This window comes from Pipistrellus kuhlii, unplaced genomic scaffold (genome assembly GCF_014108245.1).
Source record: "Pipistrellus kuhlii isolate mPipKuh1 unplaced genomic scaffold, mPipKuh1.p scaffold_m20_p_11, whole genome shotgun sequence".
NCBI lineage: Eukaryota > Metazoa > Chordata > Mammalia > Chiroptera > Vespertilionidae > Pipistrellus > Pipistrellus kuhlii.
Genome location: NW_023425416.1, coordinates 20,850,637 through 20,878,295, shown reverse-complemented (window position 1 = coordinate 20,878,295; position 27,659 = coordinate 20,850,637). Strand labels below are relative to the sequence as shown.

At 40.3% G+C, this 27,659-nt stretch overlaps 1 protein-coding gene across 5 annotated transcripts in view; it reads right to left on the bottom strand.

The window, feature by feature from the left end:
* Window positions 1-27,659, bottom strand: part of ATG7 (autophagy related 7) — a 207,356-nt gene extending 179,697 nt beyond the window's left edge. For 4 of the 5 annotated variants that reach the window (XR_004986815.2, XR_004986816.2, XM_036431130.2 and 1 more), the window contains exons 1-3: window positions 27,547-27,659; window positions 7,892-8,064; window positions 7,346-7,400 (exon numbers count right to left, since the gene is read on the bottom strand). Coding sequence is in view for 3 of the 5 variants with exons in the window: in XM_036431130.2 (XP_036287023.2) it covers window positions 7,346-7,400; window positions 7,892-8,064; window positions 27,547-27,644 (326 nt within the window). In the remaining 2 variants the exon portion in view is untranslated. The remainder of the gene's footprint in view (window positions 1-7,345; window positions 7,401-7,891; window positions 8,065-27,546) is intronic. The other variant, XM_036431129.2, reaches the window with a different exon arrangement.

Genomic DNA, 27,659 nt, shown 5'->3' with positions numbered 1-27,659 from the left:
CTCTTCCAGGAAGCCATCTCCCGCCCATTATCTCTGATAATGGTTTATATATAAAACAAAGCGGAATATTTTAGAGTGTTTTCAAGACAAACAGTCATATCCCACCAGTCGGAGGACAGGAAGCTCCTTAAGGGCCAGGAACATGTCCCTCTCTTCTGACTGTCCCACAACCAAGCCCAGCCCAAACAGGCTCTGAACAGAGCTGCTTATGAGCAAACCCCTGGTGGCTGTCTGAGTCACATAGACAAAATATGTTACATCTGGGCCACCTGCCAATCCATCACATCACATGTGTACAGTACAATGCCCAGGAAGGCTTCACAGTCTTCAAAATAATCAAAGCCAAGAGAGGGAAAGATGAGTTGATTCTGAACACAAACTTAGATGTGGAGAAATCTGCTCTCTTCTCTAAGATGATTAACTTGTGGTTTAGTGGTTACAGATGATGCTAAATAAAAATATCATCTCAGCAGCCTAACAACTACTGCAGAATAGAAAAACGCATTGGTATTTATTGCACTGATGGAAGCTGTATTTAAAAGACCGGTGTCTCTTCATTCTAATTCTGAATAAAATTGGTTTCAGAGGAGCTGCAAGAAGAGATCTAAGCCTAGAACAGGTGTGAAGGGATGCAATGAGTGACAAAGAGTCTGTCAAATGCAGTCTGTAAGGCTCAGACACCAAGCCCTGAGGTAAAGCAGTTTTCAATGTCCAGAGCCTTCCTTTGGGATCTGATAAGTTAGCAATCACAGGCTGTTTGTCACCCGTCTGCCCCAACATAAGAATATTTTTAATCCAGGTAAAATGAGGCCATCAAAAAAGAGTCCTGATGAGAAAATGATATCATGAAGAGGTGAGATTAAGCCAAGAGGGGAAAAAGGAGAAATGGGAAATTGAAAAACTAGACCTACATTGTGCTGAAGAAAACACTGCTGAAACAGAAGGAAGAGGATAAGATCTAATTTAGATACAAGCACAAGACGAGGAAGATACTCTCCTTCCGAAATGTCCAAATGTCCTGGGTGTGTGAAAGCCATGCCCAAGCCTTGCTCTGATAGTGGAAGAAACCATATCATGAGAATTCAAGCAACAGCCAGGACAGCTATGCTCCTAGAACATCAGTGCTCATGCAATTAGTGAGTGAGAACCAGAAGACCTTTCAACGAAGAAGCATTTTTTTGTGATTAAAGTTCTAGCAGGGGAAGTGACCCAGGAAAGAAATATAAAAAGTCATCTTGGGAAAGAAAACCATTCTTCTAGTTTTTCAAGATTCAAGTTCCATTTGTTCCACAAAGAGGTGGCTCAGATGAGAACTGGAAAGAGCCCTAGACTTGAAAATAAGAGACTTTAGTTCAAATTCTAGTCTTGAACACTTGTTTAGTTTCCTATAATTCCATTTACATGAAATGTCCAGAATAGGCAAATCTATGGAGACAGAAAGTAGATTTGAGATTGTCTAGGGCTGTAGGGAGAGAGAAGAGAGGAATAAAGAGAGATTGCTAATGAGTATAGGGGTTTCTTTTGGAGGGTGATGAAAACGTCCTGGAATTAGATAGTGGTGGTAGTTTGCACAACCTGGTGAATATACTAAAAGCCACTGAATTGTACATTTTTAAATGGTGAATTTTATGGTATATAAATTATACCTCAATAAAGCTGTTTAAAAAAAACAGAATTAGAAATCTTCCCTACAGCCAACAGTGAACTCAAAATAATGTGTACATTAACCTTAAAGACTGGATCTCATAAAGGCCTAAGCCCAGGCCTGTTATCTCTGAAAATTTGTCTTTCACTTCACTCAATCTCCCAGTGATTACTCAAGAAAGTACTGAGATTGTTTTGCACCTATTACACTTGGCCAAACCATGCATGTGGCCAGAGTCTCCAGAACAGACAGGCAGTGGAGGTGGTCAGGATGGAATAAATCCCCCAGAAGGGCTGAGGTCGCTTTTCACACTTATGGGAACCTTACTCCACAGCTTTGCATGGCCAAAGGGAACTCTGGGAAGACATACTCAGTCTGGGAGCATGCTGCATTATCTCCTGCTTTCCAAAATAATCTGAGTTTCTGATGATAACATTCTCTAACAGAGTCCATTGGTATCTTTCCATCAACCACATCTTATACCATTTTGACAGCCATGCACTTAAACTGCTTCTAAGTAAATGCAACTATTATTTGAGTAACTAGTACATATCCAGATCTATAATAGGTAGTAGTAAGATAGAGAATAAGAGACAGCCTGAGGCCCACATAGATAATTTTGCATGAGTCTTCTTTCCTTAACTACTTTTTATGTTATTTGAGGGCTCGCCTTTTCTCTAATTGAGTCCATCTTGAAGCTTAGCAAAGAAAAATAGTTCTTATGCCTAAAAAAGATAAATGCTCCTCAAGGGAAAGAGGCCCAGGGCAAGAAAAACTTAAAAAAAAAAAAAAAGTTTCATGCTTATACAAAAATTGTCCACCAAAATCTATTCTCTTCTTAAACAGAAACAGAATACATATAAGATGCTGGTAGCTGGGCACCACATATCCCAGGCTTTCTTGCAAGATAATTGAGGCATTGCACTCTCCCCAGCAGAATCACCTGGCTAGGACCTTTAAGAGACTGGGAATGTTTCCTCTACCTGTTTTCACCCTGGCTCCTTCCCTATCTACATACTATTACCTGAAAGTGACGACCCCATCTTAAGCAGCACACAAAAGCAAGCCCCCTTCCCCGGATGATGAAGCCTTTAGACTAGGGGTGTCGAACTCAATCAGAGAAGGGGCCAAAATCTAAAATCCAGCCTAAATCGCGGGCCGAATGGTTTACTGAACAGTCATAAACTGTCATTGTGATGGAAACGCAGTGGAGTGCAGTGATGACAGCGCGGTGCGGGCCACATTGCAAGGCCTGGCGGGACGGATTTGGCCCACGGGCCTTGTGTTTGACACATGTGCTTTAGACTCTAAAGTTTAGAGGAAAGAAGAGCAGAATACGCTTCCCTGGACTACAAAATGGACTATGAAGTGATCATTTACCTAATACAATATAGAGAGCAGAATCCTGTGTTGCTAATTCTGGCAGAGATCCAAGAGGCTTCCAGGGACTCAGAGTAGAGGGGATTCATCTAGTGCTATGCAAAACTGAAATATTCATGGCAGTTGTAAGTGAGAACTAGGACTGTTAGCTCTTCAACTGTATCTAATGCTTCTATGTATGCCCAGTACCTAGCACATTCTATTATCAAGATACAGAGGAAGCAATTAGTAAGTATTTCTGAAATAACTATTACCTCTCCATATTTATTACAGCACAGAGCACACTATAATGCGAATATTTATCTTCTACCTTTATCCAGGGCCCCTCCAGAGCTCCATGTTTCATAAGTCTTTGTATTCTGAACACCTACACATCCTGCATATAAGAAGCATTCAGTGTTTGATGAATAAATTCATAAAGATTTTCCTACAAACCCATGCAGAGGTGCAGTAATAAAAATAAAGTACAATAATAAGGAGCTCCAAGTGCATTCATTAAACTTCCAACTGCCTTCGTCTGTTTGGGCTGCTACAACAAAATATTGCAGCAAGGGTAGCTTATAAACAATACAAATATATTTCTCAGGGTTCCGGAGGCATGCTTGGGTTCTGGTGAGGGCATCTTCTGGTCACAGACTGCCCACTCCTCTGTCTTCACATGGCAGAGGGAGTAAGCTATACCTCTGGGGACTCTTATAAGGGCAGTGATCCCATCCATAAGAGCTTTGCCCTCATGACCTAACACTTCCAAAAGACCCCACCACTTAAAACTATAACCTTTGGCATTAGGTTTTCAACATATGAATTTGGAGGCACATGAACATTCAGACCATAACACCAACCATCCTAAGAAAGAGGGACTCAGAAAATCATGCACTTTTAGAACTAGAAGAAACACTAGAAGCTGAGAGTTAGAAATGAGGAAACTGAAGCTAAGAAACTAAAAGGACTTACTCTAGGTAACTTGTTTCACTGGCTGTAGATAGCCTTCAAATCCAGAGCTATTTTCATAACACTAGGGACTATGTTTTTTTTCTTGTTCCTCTCCCCCACTGCCTACCTGGGAGCCTCACATATTGTGAGTATTCATTAGCTAAATGAACAAATATGACCAGAAAAAAACAAGCAATTTGTGTGAAAGTCATAACTGTGAGATCACAGATTTTCTTAACTCCTTCAACTAAAACTTCTGGATCACTCAAGTTTAAGATGCTTGGATTTTGTAGTAAGATCAAGCTTCGGTGAACTGCTTTTTCTATAATTGTTCCAAAGAAGGAAACTATTAATATCTTTTAAAAAATAATCTTCTTTTTAGTATCAGAATAAGGATAGGAGAGAGGCAATGATGAATGTTAGACTCTCTAGATTATATTAAAACTACACTATTGATAGTCCCCACTTTACCATCTTCAGATAATTTATTGCTTGTACACTGTCTGTAGTTTCCTCATTATCTTGCAATTGCTCCAAAATTAAGTTAGTTTTTGCCAAAACAGAGAAGCGATTACTAGGATCTAATTGGTTTTGACAAGTAATCACAGGAATGTATTATTGACCAACCCTTAGATTTTAAAGATATAAAGATTGACATTGTCTTGCATCTATGTTACAGAATTTAATTTTATAATTTGACTGAGATAAAGGAAGAAAATGTGTTGAATTTTGGAGAGATTAAAAAAAAAAAAATTCTATGAGCCTGGCCAGTGTGGCTCAATTGGTTAGGCATCATTCTTCCTATGCCATGAAAAGTTGCTGGTTCCATTCCAGGCCATGGCACATACCTGTGTTACAGGCTCAATCCCCAGCAGGGGACACGCAGGAGGCAGCCGCTTGATTATGTTTCTCTCTTGTTAATATTTCTCTCTCTCCCTCTTCATTCTCTCTCTCTCTCTTTCTCTCCCTCCCTCTCTCTCTCTCTCTCTCAACAATAGAAACTTTTTTTTTTTTTAATTCTAGGGTTACTTTATTTGAAATACCCTAACTTTTGACTACTGTCATTTTTAAAAACCAGGCAGTCCTTACAAAGATCTCTTCTCTTCCCCAAACCCCTCATCTTGACACTGCTAAAGTACAAGAAAGTAGAAAACATGGACCTCACTGAAGCCTGTAAGTCAAGCATGTCAAACTCAAAGGCTAACATGGGCCAAATAATCAAGATTTAAGTTTATGTGGGCTGCAAAAAAACAAAAGCTTCAATTTTCATAAAAATGTAGACTTATTTCGATAGAGAAATGCTGAATACAAAGGGCTGAAATAAATGAGTAATCATTAACAAAAAATAATAGAAAGTTTTAATAAAATTTAATAGTTTTTCTTGAACATTAACTTACCAGACACTCAGTAACTGCACAATAAGCGTAATGCAAATAAACCAATTTTTCTTATTCTCCAAAAGAGAAATATTTCCTGTTGTGCACCAAACAAGATAGTACAAGACTAGTGATGTGGCAATCAAGTGCTAAAATATTCGCTGCTAGTATTAGTGGAAATGATGCGTCTACACATAAGGTGTGCAAGGGAAATGAATGCAACATGATTATAGTAACTAGTCATGAGCAAACACTGTAGTTTGTTATTAATAACTAGAGGCCCAGTGTATGGATTTGTGCACATTGAAAGAAAATTAGAAGGTGGCCGGCAGGGCAGGACTGGGCAGACAGCCTGACATGCTCTGGAGCCAACCTCCCGTGGTCCCTCCCCAGCCAGCTGCACCTGGGCAGCACGGGGACTCAACGGGCATCTGCGGAGGGAGCAGGGTTCCCTCTGACAGGTGGGGTCCCTTGGCCTGGCCTGCGGGGATAGGGCTGAAACCAGCAGTCTGACATCCCCAGACGGGTCCTGGAGTGCGAGAGGGCACTCTGCACAGTTGCTGTCACTTGGCACCTCCTGCGTTGAATGTGCTCCCTCTGGTGGTCAGTGTGCATCATAGCTACCGGTCAGACGGCTGCTTAGGCTTTTTATATATAAATATAATGTATAACAGGATATTGTAAAAATTAAGTTACAAAAAATTTATTAAAATGTTTCTTACATACCATTATATTGCCCCAGCCGCAAAAATATTCACTGTGGGCCATATGTAGCCTGTGAGCCACAAGTCTGACATGCTTGCTGTAAGCCTTTAATTCTCAATTGTTTTATAGGCTCCCAAGAAGGATCCTGTTCCACTCTTTTGTGCAGAATACAGTTTGAAAAACAGTTCTCAAGGACCACAAAAGACATAATCAAATCCAGTGACCCTTGCAATGAATTCAGACCTTTCTGCTTCTGGCATTGTAGACCATCTCTTTCCTTCCTGAAAACATTTCCTTCTTAGGTTTCTCTAACTCTTTTTTGGTTCTTTCTCCTCTCTGACAACTCCCGTTTCGTTTGGTAGTTCTGTATCTTCTTGTCCTCCTTAATCAGGTATGTTCTGGCCCTTTGTTCTTCCTACAGGAGAGTATCTTCCTCTCTTACAGCCTCATGATCTTTTCTTCATGCAAGACTCTCCAACCCAGTCTGACCAACCCTGCTTGACTCCAGTGCCTCCAGACATTTCTATTGGATGCTGTTATCTCAACATGTTCTAAAACCAACTTACCTCCTCCTAAAATTTTAGCTCCCTTCTGGTTTCTCTATTTCTGTAGATGATAATAAAATGCCCCTGGCTACTCAATGCAATCTCAGAAATATTCTTTACCTTTCTCTCATGACTGCTTCCTAAATTAGGCCACATGTGACCCTCCACAAGCCATTTTACCTTTTGACCCATAGTTCCCTCATCTGAAAGAGAGAAATTACACCTGGCAGGTCTGAAAAGATTATTTATGTATGTGAAAATGCCTACCTATTTAAATCAATGAATGCCTCTCTTCTCTTCAGCAACTCCCCATGGCCTCCAAACAGACAAAAAACTCTTTGAGGGTATATGTCATATTTCTATGTAAATAGTAGCTTCTATACAGAAGTAGCCTAATAAACATTCAGTGATGCTCATGGATAAGCAACTAAAGGAATAAATCTAGAGATACCAATAAAGAGTCATAAAACATAATCAAAATCAGGAGGAATGTTATCTAAGTCTCAATCAATCTACATGGTACTTGGCACCAAATAGGCTCTGGTAAACACCTGCTGAAAAAAATAAATGAGGTAGTCTTAAGCATCTAGCATTTATCTCTCTGTTATGAGAGGTAAAGAGAATAATGAGGAACTGGCTCTGTTCATGAGGAGCTACCTAAGTTTCCCTGTGGCCTACCTATAAGAGAGGTTAAGAGTACACATTTCTTGAAAAAAGCAAATAGTGTTCTTCAATATAGATTTGGAGCAAAAAATACTCACCTGTCAAAAGCACTGAACTCCAATGTTAAACGAGCTGGAAGCCCGGCAGAATCACCTACACAGAAGCATTATCACATTTTTAATCGTAAGTCATTAAAAGCAGCATTCAAAACAAAAATATTTGTGTGTAATTTTGTTCTCTTTGTTGAGCCCAAAGTGCCCCATCAAATTTGTGGTTATCCAAACTAAACAGAGGCTTAGCTTAAAATGACAGCTTTTGTGAATTTGAGACATTTTCTAAGGATATAGAAAAAAATTTAATTGGGAAAAAATATTTCTAGTCTTCTCCCCCAGCAATAGTAAGTAATCAGTATTAATTCTTTGGATTAATAGCTGGGGTTTTACAGCACCCTTTCCTTTTCGCACAATAGGGAAAAAAGAGGTAAAAATAAACTTGGGTCAAAAGTCAGGAAATAAAAATAGAAACTGGTAAAGACCATTAGCTGTAAAAGACAAAAGTATCCTTGCTAAAAGAAAGCTGACCCTATACTGGAGGGCAGAGAATATAACAGAAGATGATGGAAGATGGAGTTTAATATTGCCTACCATTGAAGTAATAACCCTTAATGTCCTTGGGAGCTTCATCCAGCCGATACTCATTCAGCTTCTTCTGGGTCAACTCATGCCAAAATCCAACATCCAAGGCACTGCTAAAGGGAGCAAACTGCAATTTAAAGAGTCCAGGATCCCCCGTAGCTGCTGCCATTATTTGGTGCCTACTGAAAAACAAAATAGAACACAACTAAATAGCACAAAACATGGTAAAACATTTGTAATAATGCTTAATTAAAACAAACAAAAGAAAGGAAGTAAAACCGTTTCTATTCCCACATAACATAATTTTAAATAGAGAAAATCCTTAAGACTCAACTAAAAAATGGTTAGATCTAATAAATGAATTCAGTAAAGCTGCATAATATAAAACTGACATGCAAGAATTAGTAGTGTTTCTAAGCACTAAAAATGTATTTTCTGAAAAAGAAACAAAGAAATCTACCCCAATTTATGCTAGTATCAAAAACAATAAAATACTTAGGACGAATTTAACTGAGGAGGTGAAAGATCTCTACTGAAAACTATAAGACATTAATGAAAGAAATCAAAGAAGACAGAAATAAAAGGTATACTGTGTTCATGGATTGGAATAATTAATATTGTTAAACTATCAATACTATCAAAAGCCATCTACAGATTTAATGCAATCTCTATCAAGATTCCAATGGCATGTCTTACAGAGATAGAAAAAAAATTCTCCTAACATTTAGATAGAAGCACAGAAGACCCCAAATAGAAGGAAAAAACTCCTAATAAAAAAGAACGAAGCAAAACGTACCACACTGGCATAAAAACAGACAAATAGACCAATGGAATAGAACTGAGAGCCCAGAAATAAACCCTAGCACATACAGTCAATTACTACTTGACAAGGGAGCCAAGAATATTCAATGGATAAAAGATAGGTTTTTTTTAATAAATGGTGCCGGGATAATTGGATATTCATATATAAAAGAATAAAACAGGACATATATCTTATACCACTCACAAAAATTAACTCAAAATGAATTATAAACTTAAGTATAAAAATTGACACCATAAAACTCCTAGAAGAAAACATAAGATTAAAGACTCTTAGCATGGATCTTTGTAATGATATTTTGAATATGACACATAAGCACAGGCAAAAAATAAAATAAAATAAAATAAAATAAAATAAAATAAACAAGTGAGACTACATAAAACATCTGCACAACAAAAGAAACTATCAACTAAATGAAAAGACAACCTACAGAATGGGAAAGTATTTACAAACCATATATCTGGTAGGGTTTAGTATCCAAAGTATATAAAGAACTCATACAACTCAATAGCAAAAGAACAAATGAGCAAAGGCCCTAAATAGACATTTCTCCAAAGAACATATATGAAAGGCCAACAGGTATAGAGGAAAATGTTCAACATCACAAGTCATTAGGAACTTGGCAGTTCCAAAAGGTGCGGATTAATAAGTTCCCTTCACTTTCCATCCTGTCCAATTGCTCCATCACCAAATTCATATTTCTGCAGCAGAATGTATAAATAGGCACACTAGATGGAATAAATTAATTAAAAAGACCACTCAGAGAGATTTTTGCCTCAGTTTTATGCTAAGTCTTCCAAACTTGTTGGATTTTAGAATTAGAGATAAGGAGCTTTGGACTGATAGTATCTATTGATACATGAAAAATGCAAAGTTAGTATTACATAAAAGTGCTAAAAATCAACATGGAGTGCGGAGCAGAGCAGGGAGAAAGCTTCTGTGAAGGAGTAGGGTGTTGAAGATGGGCAGAGGGCTGAAGGAAAAAGACAGGGAACTGCTGTGAGAAAAACCAGGAAGCATGAGCCTACCTCTTCTTAGTAGGAGGGTTACAGCAATGCACACACAAAGCTAACTGAGTTACACAGGACAAGACGGAGAAGGCTTCAAAAGTAAGGCTAGTTCTGGCCAGGTAGCTCTGGTTAGTATTTTGAATTCACACCAAAAGATTGTGGGTTCAAAATACTCGTCAGGGCACGTACCTACATTGTGGGTTTCGTTCCCAGGGCACAAAAACTGACCAATGCCAAAACCGGTCTGGCTCAGTGGATAGAGCGTCGGTTGTGGACTGAAAGGTCCCAGGTTCGATTCCGGTCAAGGGCATGTACATTGGTTGCGGCCACATGTCCGGTAAGGGGGTGTGCAGGAGGCAGCTGGTTGATGTTTCTCTCTCATTGATGTTTCTGGCTCTCTATCCCTCTCCCTTTCTCTCTGTAAAAAAATCAATAACATATATTTAAAAAAACAACACACACACAAAAAAAAAAAAACCTGACCAATGTTTCCCTGTCACATCAATGGCTCTCTGTCTCTCTCTCTCTCTCTCTCTCTCTCTCCCATTCCTCTGTCCTTCCCTCTAAAAATCAATGAAAACATATCCTTGGGTGAGGACTTAAAAAAAAAAAAAAAGAATTCTGGAGTGGGAAGCAAGTAACAGTTTGGAACAGGAAATATGACAGAAGTCTATGGTGGCAAAATGACTTTGAAGGAGGCAGGAAGAGAGTCCTAAACCAGTGATTTTCAATCTTTTTTTCTAATGGCACATATAAACTAACTACTAAAATTCTGCAACACACCAAAAAATATATTTTTTACCGATCTGGAAAAAATAGGTATAATTTTGATTCATTCACACCAGACAGTTACTGTTGTCATTTTTTAGATGTTACTATCTAGAGGTCAGTATTCCTGACTAAATAGTCAGGTATTGCAGGTTTTAAAAAAGGATCTCTTACCCTTTGTGACAGCATGGATGGTTCTGAAGATTATTACGCTAAGCAAAATAAGCCAGCCATTAAAAGACAAATATCACATGATCTCACAAATATGTGGAATCTAATGAGCAAAATAAACTGATAAACAAAATAGGTCCAAAGACATGGATGCATGGAAGAGACTGATAGATCTCAGAGAGGAGGGATGTTAGGGTGAGAGAAGGAGGTGAACCAGAGAATTTCTATGCATATATGCATAGCTGATGGACACAGACAGTAGTGTAATAAAGGCCTGGAATGGGACAGAGGTTGAGTGGAGGGGGAGGTAAATGGGGGGTGGAAGGTGGGAAATAGGGGACATTTATAATACTGTAAATGATAAAAAAGTAAATTTTAAAAAATCAATCATTATCAAAAAAAGATTAAACCATATCCGCACATTGCAGAAGGAAGGAAGGAAGGAAGGAAGGAAGGAAGGAAGGAAGGAAGGAAGGAAGGAAGGAAGGAAGGAAGGAAGGAAGGAAGGAAGGAAGGAAGGAAGGAAGGAAAGGGGGAGGAAGGGAGGAAATGTTTGAAGAGAGTATTGACAAATGGTGGCAAAGAACAAGAAGAAGAAGAGAAGAAGGAGGAAGAAGAGAAGGCTTGGGGGAGGAGAAGGAGGACGAGGATGAGGAGGAGGAGGAGGAGGAGAAGGAGGAGGAGGAGGAGGAGGGGGAGGAGGAGGAGGAGGCGGCAGTGGCGGCAGCGGCGGCCTGATCAATGCCATTGGATTTTCATTTTTAAAAGGAGCTCAGTGGTAGCTTTCTAAAGTGGAATTTGAGGGTAGATTATTAAAAACAGAACATGCTGTAAGAGTAGGATCAGCATGGGAAAATAACCAACTGTGTGTCCCGGCATGTTCCAGAGGGCAGTTAAGTTTGCTACTGGATTCTTCATGGGTGGTTGTTTTTCAACAGGCTTAATATGTTTGTCATATTTAAAAAATTGCTTTGCCAACAGAAATCCAATTAAGAATTAATAAAAATTTCACAATAGGGACTTAACAAACTCAGAAAAACAAGTAGAAAATAAGAAGTGGGAACTATAATAATTAAATATTTTTCTAAATAATCAATAAGCTTAGTCAATCACAAAGGAGAATGCATCACTGTCTTTAAAACTCTCTGCTGCCTTAGTATGGACCTGCAACATCCTGTACCAGACAATAGCATCTCATACCTCCACTCCCCACAGAAATGTGTTCATGGGCCACTGATATCAGTCTCTTGTTAACCAACCAACCAACCAATTACTAACCAAATCCTTACTAGACTTAAGACACAGAGAGTCAGGTATCATCCCTGCCTTGGCCTGCCAGTTTCTCAGCCTTATGCCTTTGCTGAGGCCCCTTGGAAACCTCTCCCCATCTACCAGGAAAATTTCTCCTCATCTCATGAGATCCTTTATGAAGTGTTCATTAAAACCCATAGTCGAGGGAGAAACCAAGATAGTAGCATAGGTAAAAATCTATACTGCTGCCTTGCACAATAATTTCAAAACTGCAACTGGAAGACAGAGCAGACATCGTCCAGAACCACTGGAAAGCTGGGTGAGTGGAAATTCTAAAACTAGAAGGAAAGAGAAAAGCACACTGAGACTCAGAGGAGCTGTGGAGGTGCAGAGCCCCGGGCATACAGAAAGGGCCGGTGGCAAAATATGAGGCTGGCTTACTTGCCGTGCGCAGAGAGGGTGGGCAGCAAGCATACAGCTAGCTTTCTCGTTAGGGAGGGAAACAAAACCTCCAGACTGCACTGAAACCCAGCTCAGGGTGAGACTTTGGGTACCAGACTCATTCGGGAAGAAACTGGACTGAATCACGAATGACTTTTTCAAGCCGGCGGGAGACACAAGCTCCCGACTGCTCTGAACTCCAGTTCTGGGTGAGACTCTGGAGACCCAGACACATATGGGGAGAAACTAGACTGTCTGGTAGCGGGATGGAACTCAAGGGCGGCTTTCTCTCAGAGGTGCTTGCAGAAATTACCAAGGGACACTGATACCCAGGGCCTCTTAGGGCTGGGCTGATGGGAAGCTATTGCAGTTTGCTCCACCCTGAGATTCCATCCCATCCAAGCTGTGCACAGAGGCTTTTGCATATGAATGGCCTGGTCCTCTGAAATCTAAATTTATCTATCAAAATGCAGCTGAATCAGAGAGACCTAGAACATCCAAAAGAAGGCCCAAGGCTCCACAGCAGCTTGCATTGCTTCACAGCTGGGCCTCATCTGGGCACCTCCAAAACCCAGAGAGGAATCTGCAGATCTCTTCATAGCTCCTGCTGGGTGGCCTCAGCCAGAGGCTAAATTAGCACCTCCTTTGAGATCCAAGAGCCAGTGTACCCAGGGGTCAGAGTAGAACCATCCAGATTACAACTCCTCAGATCCATAAGGGACACACTCAGGGAGCAGACTCAGTGAGCACCAAAGCCTCACTGAAGCAAGTCTTACTTCATAAGGGTGTCTCCAGCATAGAAGTTCTCCCATCGTAGACACTTCTGATCCTCACAGCCAATTGGCCTGAAGGTCAATTCCTCCCAACAATAAAGGCTTAACTACAACAAGACTGTGCACACAGCCCACAAAGGGTTGCACCAAGAGTGTCCACCTCAGGTAACTGGGGAGGCCAAGCCACTGGGCCCTATAGGACACCTAGCACACAAAGCCAATCTATCAATACAGGGAAGCAGCCAAAATACAGAGACAAAGAAACAGGTCACAAATTAAAGAAATGGAGGAAAGCAAGCTACTGGATATAGAGTTCAAAACCACAATTATAAGGTTTTTCAAGAATTTTCTAGAAAAGGCTGATTTCATGAGACCCTCGAGGATATGAAAAAGGACCAACTAGAAATTAAGCATACACTGACTGAAATAAAAAAAATATATACAAAGATCCAACAGCAGACTAGAAGATCATAAGAATCAAGTCAAAATTTTGAAATACAAAGAAGCAAAAACAAAACAAAACACCCAACTGGAAAAGCAAAAGAAAAAAAGAATCCAAAAATATGAAGATACTGTAAGGAGCCTCTGGGACAACTTCAAGTGTACCAACATCTGGATTTTGGGGGTGCCAAAAGAAGAGAGAGAGCAAGATATTGAAAACCTATTTGAAGAAATAATGACCGAAAACTTCCTCCACCTAGTGAAAGAAATAGACTTACAAGTCCAGGAAGTGCAGAGACCCCAAACAAAAGGAATCCAAAGACGACCACACCAAAACACATCATACTTAAAATGCCGAGAGCAAAAGACAAAAAGAGAATATTAAAAGCAGCAAGAGAAAACCAGTTAACTACAAGGGAGCACCCATATGTTTGTCAGCTGATTTCTCAACAGAAACTAAGCAGGCCAGATGGGAGTCACAAGACATATTCAAAATGATGAATAGCAAGAACCTACAACCAAGATTACTCTACCCATCAAAGCTATCATTCAGCCAAAGCCGGTTTGGCTCATTGGTAGAGCGTCGGTCTGCGGACTGAAAGGTCCCAGGTTCGATTCCGGTCAAGGGCATGTACATTGGTTGCGGGCACATCCCCGGTAGGGAGTGTGCAAGAGGCAGCTGGTCGATGTTTCTCTCTCATCGACTTTTCTAGCTCTCTAACTCTCTCCCTTCCTCTCTGTAAAAAATCAATAAAATATATTTTTAAAAAAAATTTTACAAAGCTATCATTCAGAATTGAAGGTTTGAAGGTCAGATAAAGAGCTTCACAGATAAGAAACAGCTAAAGGAATTCATCACGGCTAAACCAGTATTATATGAAATGCTGAAAGGTATTCTTTAAGAAGAAGAAAAAGGTAAAGATAAAAATTATGAACAACAAATACATATCAACAAGTGAACCTAAAAATCAAGTGAATAAAAAATCTGAGGAACAGAATAATGTGGTGATTATAATAGAATCAGGGGCATAGAAAGGGAGTGGACTGACAATCCTGGGGGAGAAAGGGGTATGAGGGTGTGGGAAGAGACTGGGCAAAAACCATACACCTATGGATGAGGACAAAGGGGGAAGGGGGGAAGGGCATGGGGTGGGGTGGGAGAAGGGGTGCTATGGGGGGGGGGGAAAAAGAGGAACAACTGTAATAATCTGAATAAAGATTTTTTTAAAAAGAACTAAATGGGAAGAAAGAAGTTAAGTAACTTGCCCAGTCACATTGAAAGTGGAAGAGCTGAGTTTACAACTCAGGTCTGGTGGCTTCAAAGACCCAACTTTCATTATACTATACTTCCTTGAAGGAAGGTGTACCCTACCACCCCCTTTTCAAGAACGTTTATATTGCCCATCAGCCCCACATATGCTAAAAAAATAACCAATTATTTTGAAAACACATACACATTCTCTTGACTCAAGAACCAAGAAGAAAAAGCCAGTGGCCAGAGCAATCACTGAATATGGAAGGAATTCAACTCAGTAGCAGAGAGCGGTACAGGTTTCCTCTGTGTGATGGGTCATCAGGTCCCTACACACTCTTAAAGGTAAACAGAAACCTGTTCACATCCTCACTTTGATGACCTGCTGAGTTCAAGATGGAATTTTACCAGTGCCAGGGACAAAGGAGAAAACTCTCTTCCACATAGCACTTCAGCAGCTGGTGAAGTTATTCAGGATGACCACTTACAAGATAAAGGACAGGCATACTAAGAAAGTAATCTGCATAACAGATAGATGGCTGGTGTTTAGCTGCTGAACTGTTGTTTGACAGGCTAAGAAAAGGAAAGGTCTTAAGCAACAGCAGCAACATGTGATTAGGTGAATCATTTAGTAGTATACTCAAATATAAATGTATCACTTAGGAACTTAAACATCTATGTCACATTGGCATCTTCTCTAAACTGGAGAGTAGATTAAAGAAGTAATGATGAGAGGGAATTCTGGAGGGAATGGGAAGTGAGTCATTGATACATAGTTATGTGTAACTAACCTAGGTCCAAACATTACCTGCTTCCTAAAAATTAAGACTTGCAGTGAGATTTCTGGCCTTCAACATTACATACAGACATAGTCAAGAAAAGAAACTGGCCAAGGCATCTTTGTAAGTATGGCTCAATTTTATTTCAAACAATTTCTATCATATTCAGGATATGAAACCCAGGAGTTACACAAGAAGGGATTGTGTCACTTCCAATGAAAGAGGAAAGGCTTTCATGAGGATTCAGTTCTGTAATGAACAAGAATCCCAGCAGTAACCAAAAAATCTAGTTAAGATTAAACTGAAAAAGCGGGTGGGTGGTTAAGCAATAGGGACTCTCTGGGGCTGTATCTACCACCCAAACTTGGTGCAAATTTCCGACTTTTATGAAAATAAAATGAAGTCATTCTCAGAAACCTACAAATAGATTTAAAAAAAAAAAAGTACCTTTGGAGACTTAATTAAGTTTCTGTCCAAATGGAACTAAACCTTGCGTTCGTGTTGTTTTTTTTTAACATCAAATACCTACCGAAAATGTACATTAGTAGTGACTTCCTAAGAAAGAAACTATGGGGTCAGGAGAACCTGTTTCACAGTATGACCCTTTGCCCTTCTGAATTTTGTGTATGTGAAATAACAATTCAAACATAAGTAAAATCATTAAAGACAAAAGTCCTAATGCAATGGCTCAAAGACAGGGAATGAGAGAGAGAACAGCGCCAGCTCAACTGCTTTAGTGCCAAGAAATAACACCTAGGATATCCTTAATGAAAAAAACATGTCTTATTCATCTTTTTTTTTTTTTATCAGCACTTAGCACAGTGCCTACAGTATATTAGCTCAGTAAATGTTGACATGAAATAATAGCTCTCTTCCCCACAAAGGGCCAAAGGATGGATGCTATAGTGAGACAAATTTCAGCAGATTTAAAAAATTACTAATAGCCTGAGTTGTCCAAATAGGAAATAAAGTGACTAGAACGAAAATGAATTTTCCATTAGTGAAAGTGTTCAAGCATATATTAGATGATTATTTGCCAAGTAACAGTGCACAAAGGATTACTGTATCAGGCAGTCAGGCAAAAGGCCAGGGGTTGGCAGGCTTTTTCTGAAAAGGGCCAGATAGTAAATATTTTAGGCATTGCAGCCAAAACAGTTCCTGACATATTTTCTTTCTTTCCTTTTTCTCCTCCTCCTCCTCCTCCCCCTCCTCCTCCTCCTCCTCCTCCTCCTCCTCCTCCTCCTCCCCCTCCTCCTCCTCCTCCTTCTTCTTCTTTTTAACAACTCTTAAAGAATGTAAAAAACATTCTTAGCTCATAGCTACACACACACAAAAAGGCCCTGAACAAGATCTGACCTGCAAGCTGTAGTTTGCTGACCCCTGGACTAAATGATCTTCCAAACACGTTATTTTTGATCCTTTGAAGTTGATAATAATGTATTTTGTTTTTAGGGAGACTGACATTTTGGGAAAGATATTTTTAGAGAGTAGCAGAGATCTTCAAGGATGTTAAGGGGGCAACAGATTGCAAGACCAGATTCCAAGGCCACATTTGCTGGTCTACAATATGTACCTTGTAATGGTGCAAAGACATCTTTATGAAGTGGTAAATGCAGTCTACACAGATCGTTCTCACACATATGTCAGCATCTTTAAGCCAAGGTGAAGCCCATTTGATATTTATCGAAGTTTATAATATGTGGGAAGACTACATCAGAGGCATCTCACATCCTAAACAGGTATGTTATCACACCGCTATTGGTTTCCTTCATTACTTCCTCTTGGACCTCTGTGATTGCCTTCCAACTTCTCTAGCGCCATCCTGCTGGCCCTGCTACTCCCCATCTCTGACTTGATGCTAAAGAAACATTGAGCTGCTTGGTGCTCCTCTACTCCAACATACTTGCTGTCCTACCTCCACAACCATGAATGAACAGCCCCCCTCTGTCTAAAAGGAACACTGCCCCCAAGACTTCCTGGGACTTTTCAAAATCCAGATCAGAGATTTTTCTGTTACAGAAAGCCTTCCCAGAGCTGCCCCTCACTTTCTTTTTCCTCTCATGCTCCTTCTGTAAGCTACAGTTAATCACTTGTCTCTAAGCTACCTCTACATTTAATAGTGCTGTTCAACTATTTGCATATATGTCTCCATTCTATCTGCTTGATTGTAAAGCCTACAGATATAAATTTTAGCTCATATTCCTCTCAATATATCTTAGTCCCTTGAAGAATGGCTTTCAAATGTTACTAATATAAATTCTAAAATCCAAGAGAAACAAGAGAAAGAAATAACTCAGATTCTGTGATTGGCAGGACAAACTTCAGGCTTATTACCATGGAATATGGAGACTGGTGTAAGAAGTCAAGAACATACGTAGATATGCCATATGACTTGGAAGGTCTCTAAACCTATTAATTATTGTTTCTTAAGGACTAAGATCTCAGAGGACATGAAATATGCATGTACAAATCAATTTAAATGAAAACTTAATCAAATACAAAAATAATAAAGAATAAATATATCTTCCTGAAAGTGGGTACACAAGTTAAAAGCCTACATTCACAGTCTCAGAGAATTTCTCCACAAACAAATGTATTAATTACAAAGGAAAGAAAAAGTGACTCTTCAGTGATAAAAATCTGGCAGACACTATCTTAATGGGATCAAAGTTAACACCCACAGTAATGGGGCAACTGGACATTGTGTGCTGTCAACAGAATGCACTGAAAGTAACATTTGCATTATATTCAGCTGAAAATGCATGTCCTGGGTCTAATCGGAAGAAATATCAGATAAATCCAAACTGAAAATCAACAAAATGACTGGGAATGACTGGCATATAATTTTTAAAAGTGTCAAGGTCTTAAAATCAAGGGAAGGTTAAAGAACTATTCCAGAATGAAAGATTGGAAAGATATATGCCTGGGGGCAACACCTGAATCTTGGATTAACACCTCTCACTATAAAGAATGTTATTGGGATAAAATCTAAACTGGAGAAGGGTATATGGAAGGTCTTTGCCTTATTCTTGTAAGGTTTCTGTAACTGTTCCAAAGTAAAAATATTAAGACAATTTTAGGGCCGACACAAACCCAGCATATGGTATGTTCAACAGACAAACCAATCATCGTGATAGAAGTTAGAATAATAATTACAGGGCGGAGTGGGACTATTGACTGGGAAGGGTCATGAGGAAGCCTCCTGTAAAGCTGGAAATATTCTATTTACCCTGAGCTGCGGTGGTTATAAGGCACTATCTTTATATAGCTCATATATAAAAATCCATGAGCTATATATTTACAAAGAGTGCACTTTACTATATGTATGTTATACCTGAATAAAAAAGTAGAACAGAAAACCCTACGTACAAGCTATACCAATCCTATACGAATCTTCCTGTATACATCCAACTATTAACAGATGATGCATTTAAATGTACTGGTAGCTTTGATGAAAAGAAATTAATTGCTCAAGGAGTCTAAATGAAACATCATTCCATACATTATTCTAGCATTTTGTTATTAAAGCTGCTGAAGATGCAAGTATTTTGGCTTTGCTTCTTATATAATTAATTGGAGCAGAAGTGCTTCCTGGATTGAGTCTACCCAATCGTTTTCCTTCCAGGGGAGACCAACAGGATTGGAGACAGCAAATATTACCCCGGTACAATGAAATTAAGAAAACTGGTAGAAAGTAAAAAGCAAAAGTTAGAGAAAACTAACAAAACTAACAGAAAACTGACTATACTAAAAAAAATCTCTATAATTTTTCCATGTGTATTGTTGGGCTTTTGTTTGTTTGTGTGGGTAGGGCACGGGAGTTTTGAATGGTTCAGAGAAACGCTAAAAGCTAATGTAGTTGGGAGCTTAGTCTTCCGTCAGACAAAACGCAAATTTGAGTTCTGGGAGTGAGTTCTGGCTCCACCTCTCACTGGCTGAGTAGACATGGGCAGGTAACTTCATCCCCTGTGCCTTGATGTCCTCATCTGTAAAGTAAGGATAATTACACCCAACCCAGGAGGTAGTTGGAAAGACTAAATGAGAATGTATGTGATACTGTTAGTGCCTGGAATACAGCCAGCAGTTAATAATGGTAGCTGCTATCAGTTTTTCTTGTCCCATCCTCCCCCCCCCCCCGTCTCCTCCCCCCCACAACACACACACACAGCAGTGCCTGACTAATGTCTGCTGCTTTTCCCCATGCTCACTATGAAAACTTTACCTGCCTCAAAACACATCGTACTGAAATCCCAGAACTCTTCAAGGTGGTCACAGGGGCGGTTTAATTAAAAGGAAACAGATGGTCTCCCTCTATAGATCATCAAGGGGAAGTCCAGGGGACAAGTGCTAAGGGGTTAGGAGCACTCTGTTCAATTTCTCCAAGGCCACGTGGGGCCGTTCACTTAGCAGAAGTGCCAGAATAACCACAATTTGGTCCTGAAGTAGCTCCTCTGGGCCAAATGGAGCACATAGAGCAAGCTTCTGTTTTCATTTTCCCAACTGTGAAGCTTCGAGCTCTGGCAGTCATTAAAATAAGCACCAAACCACATGACCAAATCCCACTGACAAAAGGAATATGTTCTTTGCTGCTGATGGGTAAAAGGAGGTGGAGAGGGCCCTCTGGCTTATGGGGCCAATGCACGTTCTGTAGGCTAATGATGCTTCTGCAACTTCACGAGTCTTGGAAATAATTTGCAAGACTGCTAAAGAGGGATGTTTTTAAAACTTTCATTTCCAAAACAAGGGGGAAAAGTTCCAAACTTAGAAGAAAGATTAGGCTTTACAGGGAGATGAAAACTCAGGACTCCTAAAGGGTAACCCCAGCTGGGTACAGATGCCTCAATTTCTTTTAAAAATTGCATTCGAGTCAAGATGCCCCTAGGCCAAACTGATGTCTCTACAGACAAAATGGCTTTTTGTGACTGTTCTGTTAGGTGGTAAAAGCAGATTCCATAAGCAGGCAGGATAATTGCTATTGTGGACGAGTTGTCCCCTCACCTTCATGTGAGCCACCCACCTATCCTACAGAATCAACATTTATTCCTTTAGAAGGTCAATCAGTCACTTCCATAGTCTTCAAACTATAACCTGCCTTCTCACTGGTTACTTCTGGGAATTGTTTTTATTTAAAAAAAAAAAAAATTCTATTGTAATAACCCAAACCTTCACATATAATCTGCTCACAGCCAGCCTCAGTTTTTTGAAAATGGACCCACTAGATAGCAGAATTGTGGGGATGTGGCATGCCTATGAAGGAGAGTAAAAACTGAGAAAATCTGGGAAAGTGGAGAAAGAGACAACACAAGGATGATGGAAAACAAACAGCATGTCTACTTTTGAGTGTTTTTTTTGTTACATTCACCAATCAACAGTGTCATATTGCTCCATTCTAAATAGAGGTTCATTCATGAGGTACAGTCACCTGGATTTACCCAAATTGCTGGGAGCCCTTACTGTAAACCAACAACTAAAATCTACGATGGTTTCCTGAAAGCTGGCTGAGAAAATGAAGGCTTGCTTATGAGTAAGTTTCTATGGTTTCCACTTTTGGGATCTTTAAGAAGTTCTGGAAAATGAAAGAAGTGCTAAAAACATTGGGGCAAGCCAGTACTTGATTTTAGATTTTCAAAATATTTGATTTCCAAAGATGAGAATGAGGATGGATCCTCTATCCCATTGAACAGATACTTTGCTCCAAGGAAAAGTGCCATATGAGCCATTCTAGTCCACATGGTATCTTAGTCCAATTAGAAAACTGTACCCCTCAAGACATTTTACTTCCTTTTCTCAGAAAGCTCAGAGGCTTTTTTACTCTTGTCTGCCAAAAAACAAACAAACTGTCATTATAAAAATACATCCATAATACCTAGATCTAGACAGAACCCCCTCAGATGTGACCTTCTGCCAGTACACAACCTGCACAACTGTATGCAGCAGTACTGAGTAATCACAAGAGGCCACTCTGGTTTACTTAAGAAGAAGGCACTACAAAGCAACTTATTTCTGCCTTGACCACAGAAGAGCCATAAAAAGGATCTATCTGGAACTCAGCAAGGTCTCTGACAAGACTGCTCCCGATATCCTAATATGAAAATGTAGGAATTAAATACTAACATAGAGGAATTAGGAAGTGGTAAGATAATCTTATTCAAAGAATGTTGGTTAAGGAATTAACTGATGTTAACAAGAAAGGAACTAATAGTGGTTAGTCTTCAGCTCAGTCTTTGGCATTGTACAATTTATTTTTACAGTAGGTCCCCCTGTTTCATAGTCCCAATTAACCAAGGTCAATCACAGTCCAAAAATATTAATTAAAAAATTTCAGGAGAATTAATAAGTTTTAAATTGCACACTGTCCTAAGCAGTATGATGAAATCTTGCACCTTCCAGCTCCATCCTGCCATGGTTGTTAATCATCCCTTTGTCCAGCGTATCCACACTGTATATGCTACCCCGTTGGTAAACAAAAATAGAAACAAAAGCAAACTCTTCAATTATCAAGGATTCTCGTCTATGGACATCACTTACCCTGGACATCTGACCAGATATCATCATCATGGCTCAATGATCCAAGATTACCCGAAGCAGCTGATTCTCATCAGGTCAAGAGTAGCCTACCTCCCAATGCCTGCATCATTCACTTCACCACATAGGCATTTTATCATCTCACTTCATTACAAGAAGGGTGAGCACAGAACAGTAAGATATTTTGACAGAGACCACATTCACATAATTTATAGTATATTATTGTAAATATTCTATTTTATTATGTTATTGCTGTTAATCTCTTACTGTGCCTCATTTATAAATTAAACTTTATCACAGGTATGTATACATAGAAAAAAACATAATACATATAGGGTTCGATATTATTTATGGTTTCAGGCATCCACTGTGGTCTAGAAATGTATCCCTTATGGATAAGGTGAAACTACTGTATTTTATTTAACTATATTAATGAATATGTATCAGTATTTACTAAGTATTTCATGTATGCTGAACCTTGTGTCAGGAGCTTAAGCAGTAAAACAGACGAATCGATTCAATAAAGTATTGTTATTATATTTTATCAGTGACTTGGATAACAATGTTTGCTTATCAGCTCTACATAGGACATGAAGCAGGAATAGACAATACAACGGATAACAAAAATTCAGAATAAAAAAGATTCTTACTGTCTGCAATCACAGGCCTATTTTAATAAGATTAAAAATTTCAGAGGTAATGTAAGGCTATAAATCTCAGTCCAAACCCCCTCTCCCCCACAATTGGACAACAATGCAGCATGATACACTGGAGGCAGTACAAAGATGGAAGGGCATAGCTTCTTCATAAGCCAAAGAGAGCCAAGCTCAAATTCCACTTCTGTTTCTGGCCACACAATCTCGTGCAAGTCATTTAACTTCTCTGAGCCTTATAAGATGAGACACCACATATGATACAGAATTATTGTGAGGATTCAATTAGAAAATGTTACTGACACAAGGCACTCAAAAGTAGAACTATTATTATCAACACTACATGTGTCAAAGTCATTGGAGTTCCCATTTAGTTATTCCTCCAATAAACAATCATATTATGTACAAGTCCCAGTGCTATATTTCAGGATTCAATGGCAAGAAAAGCTATGGCTCCTGCTTTTAAGGATCTAATAGTTTTAAGGATTAGACAAACCAGGAGAGACAGTATGGCAGTTTGTAGATAAAACTAGCACAGTACAATGTGATGTTTGTATAGAGTGTTATGGGATGAGGAAGGAGGGATATCTAAATTAGACTGAAGAAACAGGGATTTGTATTTTAGCAAAGATCTGTATTTTATATAGGGCACAAACACCAGAGGGCCAGACTGCTAAGGCAGAGCAACCAGGAATATAGGCAGGAATTAAGAAGAACCTGATTTAAGGCAGAAGGAGAGAAAATAGAGAAGACGAAGATGTGTCAATAGATATTAAGGATTCTGATGACTACCTGGGCTCAGAGAGATGGCATGAGAGGGAAAAGCCCACAATTACTCCCAGGGTTCTGTTTTGAATGACTAACTGGAAAAAGGAGAATGAGTGAGACTACAGAATGGTGAATCACAGGTTTGGTGGAGAGATGGTGAGCTTCATTTTGAACTTGCTGAGTGTGAGGGCTGGCACTCAGGAGAGATCCAGGCTCAAGTAGAGCAGGGGTCACTGGCACATAGTGGGAGTTGCAGCTGGCGGAAAGTAGAGAAGGCAGATCGTTGGTGAAAACTAGCATTTAAGTGACAAAAGGAGGAAAAGAGCCCACCATAAAGAAATACTACAAAGCAGGAGTGGGTTTTTCATATGTGAAAGAGTATCAGGCAATATCAGATGTACTGAGCATTCAAAAGATTAAGAAGGAAAAGTGTTTAGGAGTTCTGACAACATCCAGGTCTGATGACTGGAAGCCTCAAAGGCATGATTAAGAGGCTGGGAGAGGAATGAAAATGTGAAAGACAAGGAGTCAGATAAGAGCTGCTCATGTACAAATGAGAAGCACTGAACAATGCTAAGAGCTGACAGTGTGACAGTGTCAAGAGCACGATGTGATGTGTGTGTTTACTACAAAGCCAGATGGGGCCTTAGGTTATCTCAAGAAAAAGTCCTGCTTTTCATGATCAGACCCCTTGAGGAAAGAGGACTTCCTTTCTACACCACACAAAGAGACTGTCAAACATGAACAAGTTCAAAAGAGGGTAATCAGAATGAAGAAAGTATGAGGTAAGGTCAACAGTGATCATTCTGGGGCTGGACTGATACCAAATGCATATGCTGTTACCCAGTCTGCCACGACCATGGAGATGCATACTGTCTACTTGGTAGCAAGGCAGCACCTATTTTTTCACCCTTGAATCACAATTGGGTCTTATACTGAGAAAAGTATAAGTAAGGATTGGGTGATAGAGAAGAGGAAGGCATTTGAGAACTTTGCTATTCCATGGGTAAAACTGGAAGACTGAGGCAATCTGAGAGAAGGTAGGAATAATCAGGGAACTATAATCAAAGAACTCTGTTACTACTTATTACCACGCTGAGGATTCATTATCCTCTACTCCAATAGCTTGATTCCTTTCTCCCTCCTCTTCCCTGTATGGGGTCACACCAGTTCAGCAAATCCCACTTCCTTTATCTTTCAAATCCACCACCCCTCTCCCTCTCCACAGTCACTGCCTTGACTCAGGCCTCCTTCTTCTGTCACCTAGACCACTGTTGCTGTCCCATCCTGTTCAATGTAATCACCACAATGCTGCCTGAGTAATTTAAAATAGATGAGAGCCTGTCACACCTTGTTTAAAATCCTTCAATGCCCCATTCTCCAGCACCACCCTTTCAAAGTCCAAACTTCTCTGCATGGCACTATTAACTGCTGCAATTTATTGTTTGCCATCTACCAGAGACAATTGGATAACACTTATCTTATTTAATTCTCACATCAACCCTGGGAGCGCTTGTATTTCCTCTTTTTATGGATGAGAAAATGAAAGCTTAGAAAGTGACTTGCCCAAGGTCACAAAACTGGCTCAGCAGCAACGCTAGTGCTAGTATTGGTACGCAAGTATTTTAGATTCCAAAGTCTGTATTCATAACATGCTATTGCCCGCAAGGTCCTTCATGATCTGCCTCCCGCTTACCTTTTCAGTCTCCTCTTTTCCTACAACTCCACACTGCAACTTGGGTGAACTACTGGCAGGTCATGCGTTGTCGCCCACAGCCTTTGCTCACACCACTCCCAGCAGTCTGCACTATCTTCCCACCTCTCACCTTTAGGACTTGGGTAAAGCAACACCTCCTCACAGAAGCCTTCTCTGATGCCCAAGTCTGACCTATGAGCACCTTAAATCCTCCTCTAGCAAACATCTACAATAGTTTCATACAGTAGCACTGTTGTCTGTCTCCTTGAAGTGGAAAAAAATTCCTTGAGGACAGGGAGGTGTAGCTTACTCTGAGTTATAGTCCTGTGGGCTGCTGACTGCTCACTCACCTTTTCCGTGGAATACCAACAGTGTACACACTTGACACCAACACACCCTCTCCACAGCCCCTAGAAGGTCTGTTTTTAGTATTTCCAGCTTGCAGAGCAGTGCCAAGCACAGCAGCAGCTCAATAAATACTTATGCTTATTCTTTATTATGAGAGGCTGGCTGGGAACAGAAAAAGGACCTGTGGTTGAAGAAGAGCCCTACACTTAATTTCTTAAATGGTTTCGAAATATGTCACATGAAGCTTTCTCTGATGTCTTCATGTGACATGAGAAGTTATGTCACCTCCTCAGAGAAAAGCTTCTGCTTCCCCCTAGTTACTTTCCATCCCATCACTACGTTCCTTCCTTTCTTTTTTTAAAAGCATTAGGATCTGAAACACCTACCATCCATTAAAAGTACTGTACTATTGACTATCACCACCACTGCTGCCTCCATGATTAAAATGCCTCAATGTTAGTTGTGTATAACAAAATTCTTAATTGGTGTGGTTTACTGTGGGTAAAAAAAATTAAACAAGCCCTAGCCAAACAGCGCAGTCGGTTAGAGCCATGGTCGGCAAACTGCGGCTCTTTGGCCCCTTGAGTGTGGCTCTTCCACAAAATACCAAGGCGTGGGTGAGTATTTTGAAGAAGTGGCATTAGAAGAAGTTTAAGTTTAAAAAATTTGACTCTCAAAAGAAATTTCAATCGTTGTACTGTTGATATTTGGCTCTGTTGACTAATGAGTTTGCCGAGCATCATCCCAACACACAAAGGTTGTGGGTTCAATCCTAGGTCAGGGCACACACAAGAAGCAAATCAATGAATGCATAAGTGGATCAACCAAACAATGCTTCTTTCTCTCTCTCTAAAATAAAATTAAAGAGCCTATCCTGAAGAGGAAAAGGTGGGAAGAGGAAGACAAACTAGCAGCTTTCAAAGATGTGTGGACAAGGATAAGGAGTTGATATTACTGGGTATCCGCTTTCTGCTCAACTTATAACTTTTTAAAAGTCAGAGCTGGGGGGGAGGGAGGAAAGGAGGGGAGACCAAATAGGAGTAGCCAGTAAGTAAGCTCTTTCATTTAAGAAATTTAAGCAGTGGGGGTATCACAGAAGAAATTGAAATATTTAATGGAAAAAGGAAATTTGGGACCAAAACTGGCAGCTACAGATATGCCTGGTTTCAGCTACACAAAAATGTTTAGTTAACTGCCAATTTTTAAAAATTGCATTAGTTGCCAGGGTTTAAAAAATCAAGAGACAGATCACATGTGCGAGCACACACACACACACACACTCTCTCTCTCTCTCTCTCTCTCTCTCTCTCTCTCTCTCTCTCTCTCTCTCTCACACACACACACACACACACACACACACACTGGAGTTTGTTTCGCTTCTCTCAACATCATCTACGCTAGTATGGTGCTCATAACTCAGTTCAGCATAAATAAAAGTTTGACTCTGTTTGTGACATAGAAATTTTCTTACACCTACATTTACCTTATCTGACTAAGCATTCAAGTTTGCAACCCTCGGACCAACCCTCGGAATCAAGAACCTGAGCTCAGAAGAGCCCAACTTGAGGTCCTCACTTCCAAATAACGTTATGGTCCCTAAGAAGGCTCAGGAAGGGGGGTGACGGGCCAGTCACACAGCACAACATCCGGGCAAAGCCTGGACGAGCAGCCAGGCGCCCTCATTCCGGAGTTCCAACGCCCGGCTCTCGAAGAACTCCTGGCCGGAGGGCTGAAGGGACTGACGTGGGAAACCAGGACCTTCCGAGTCAGAAGACCCGGGCGGACCGAGCCAGAGGGGAAGGAAGTGGAGGAGGGCGAGAACGACAACTCAGTTACTCGGTGGGAAATGGAGGATCCTGAGACCCTCCGTGACCTTCGCCTTCGCCGCAGAGTTCGCCCCCTCCCGCCAGGCCTCCAAAACCAACGCCAAAGGACCCCACTCCTCCTCCTCCAGCACGGCTCACTTACCGCCGCTCAACTTCCGGCAACCCCGCAGCGACGTCCGCAGGGCGCGCTCCGATGACGTAATGTGACCCCGCCCCCGCCTTGGGGTTAGTGGTGCGCATGCGCACAAGGAGCCG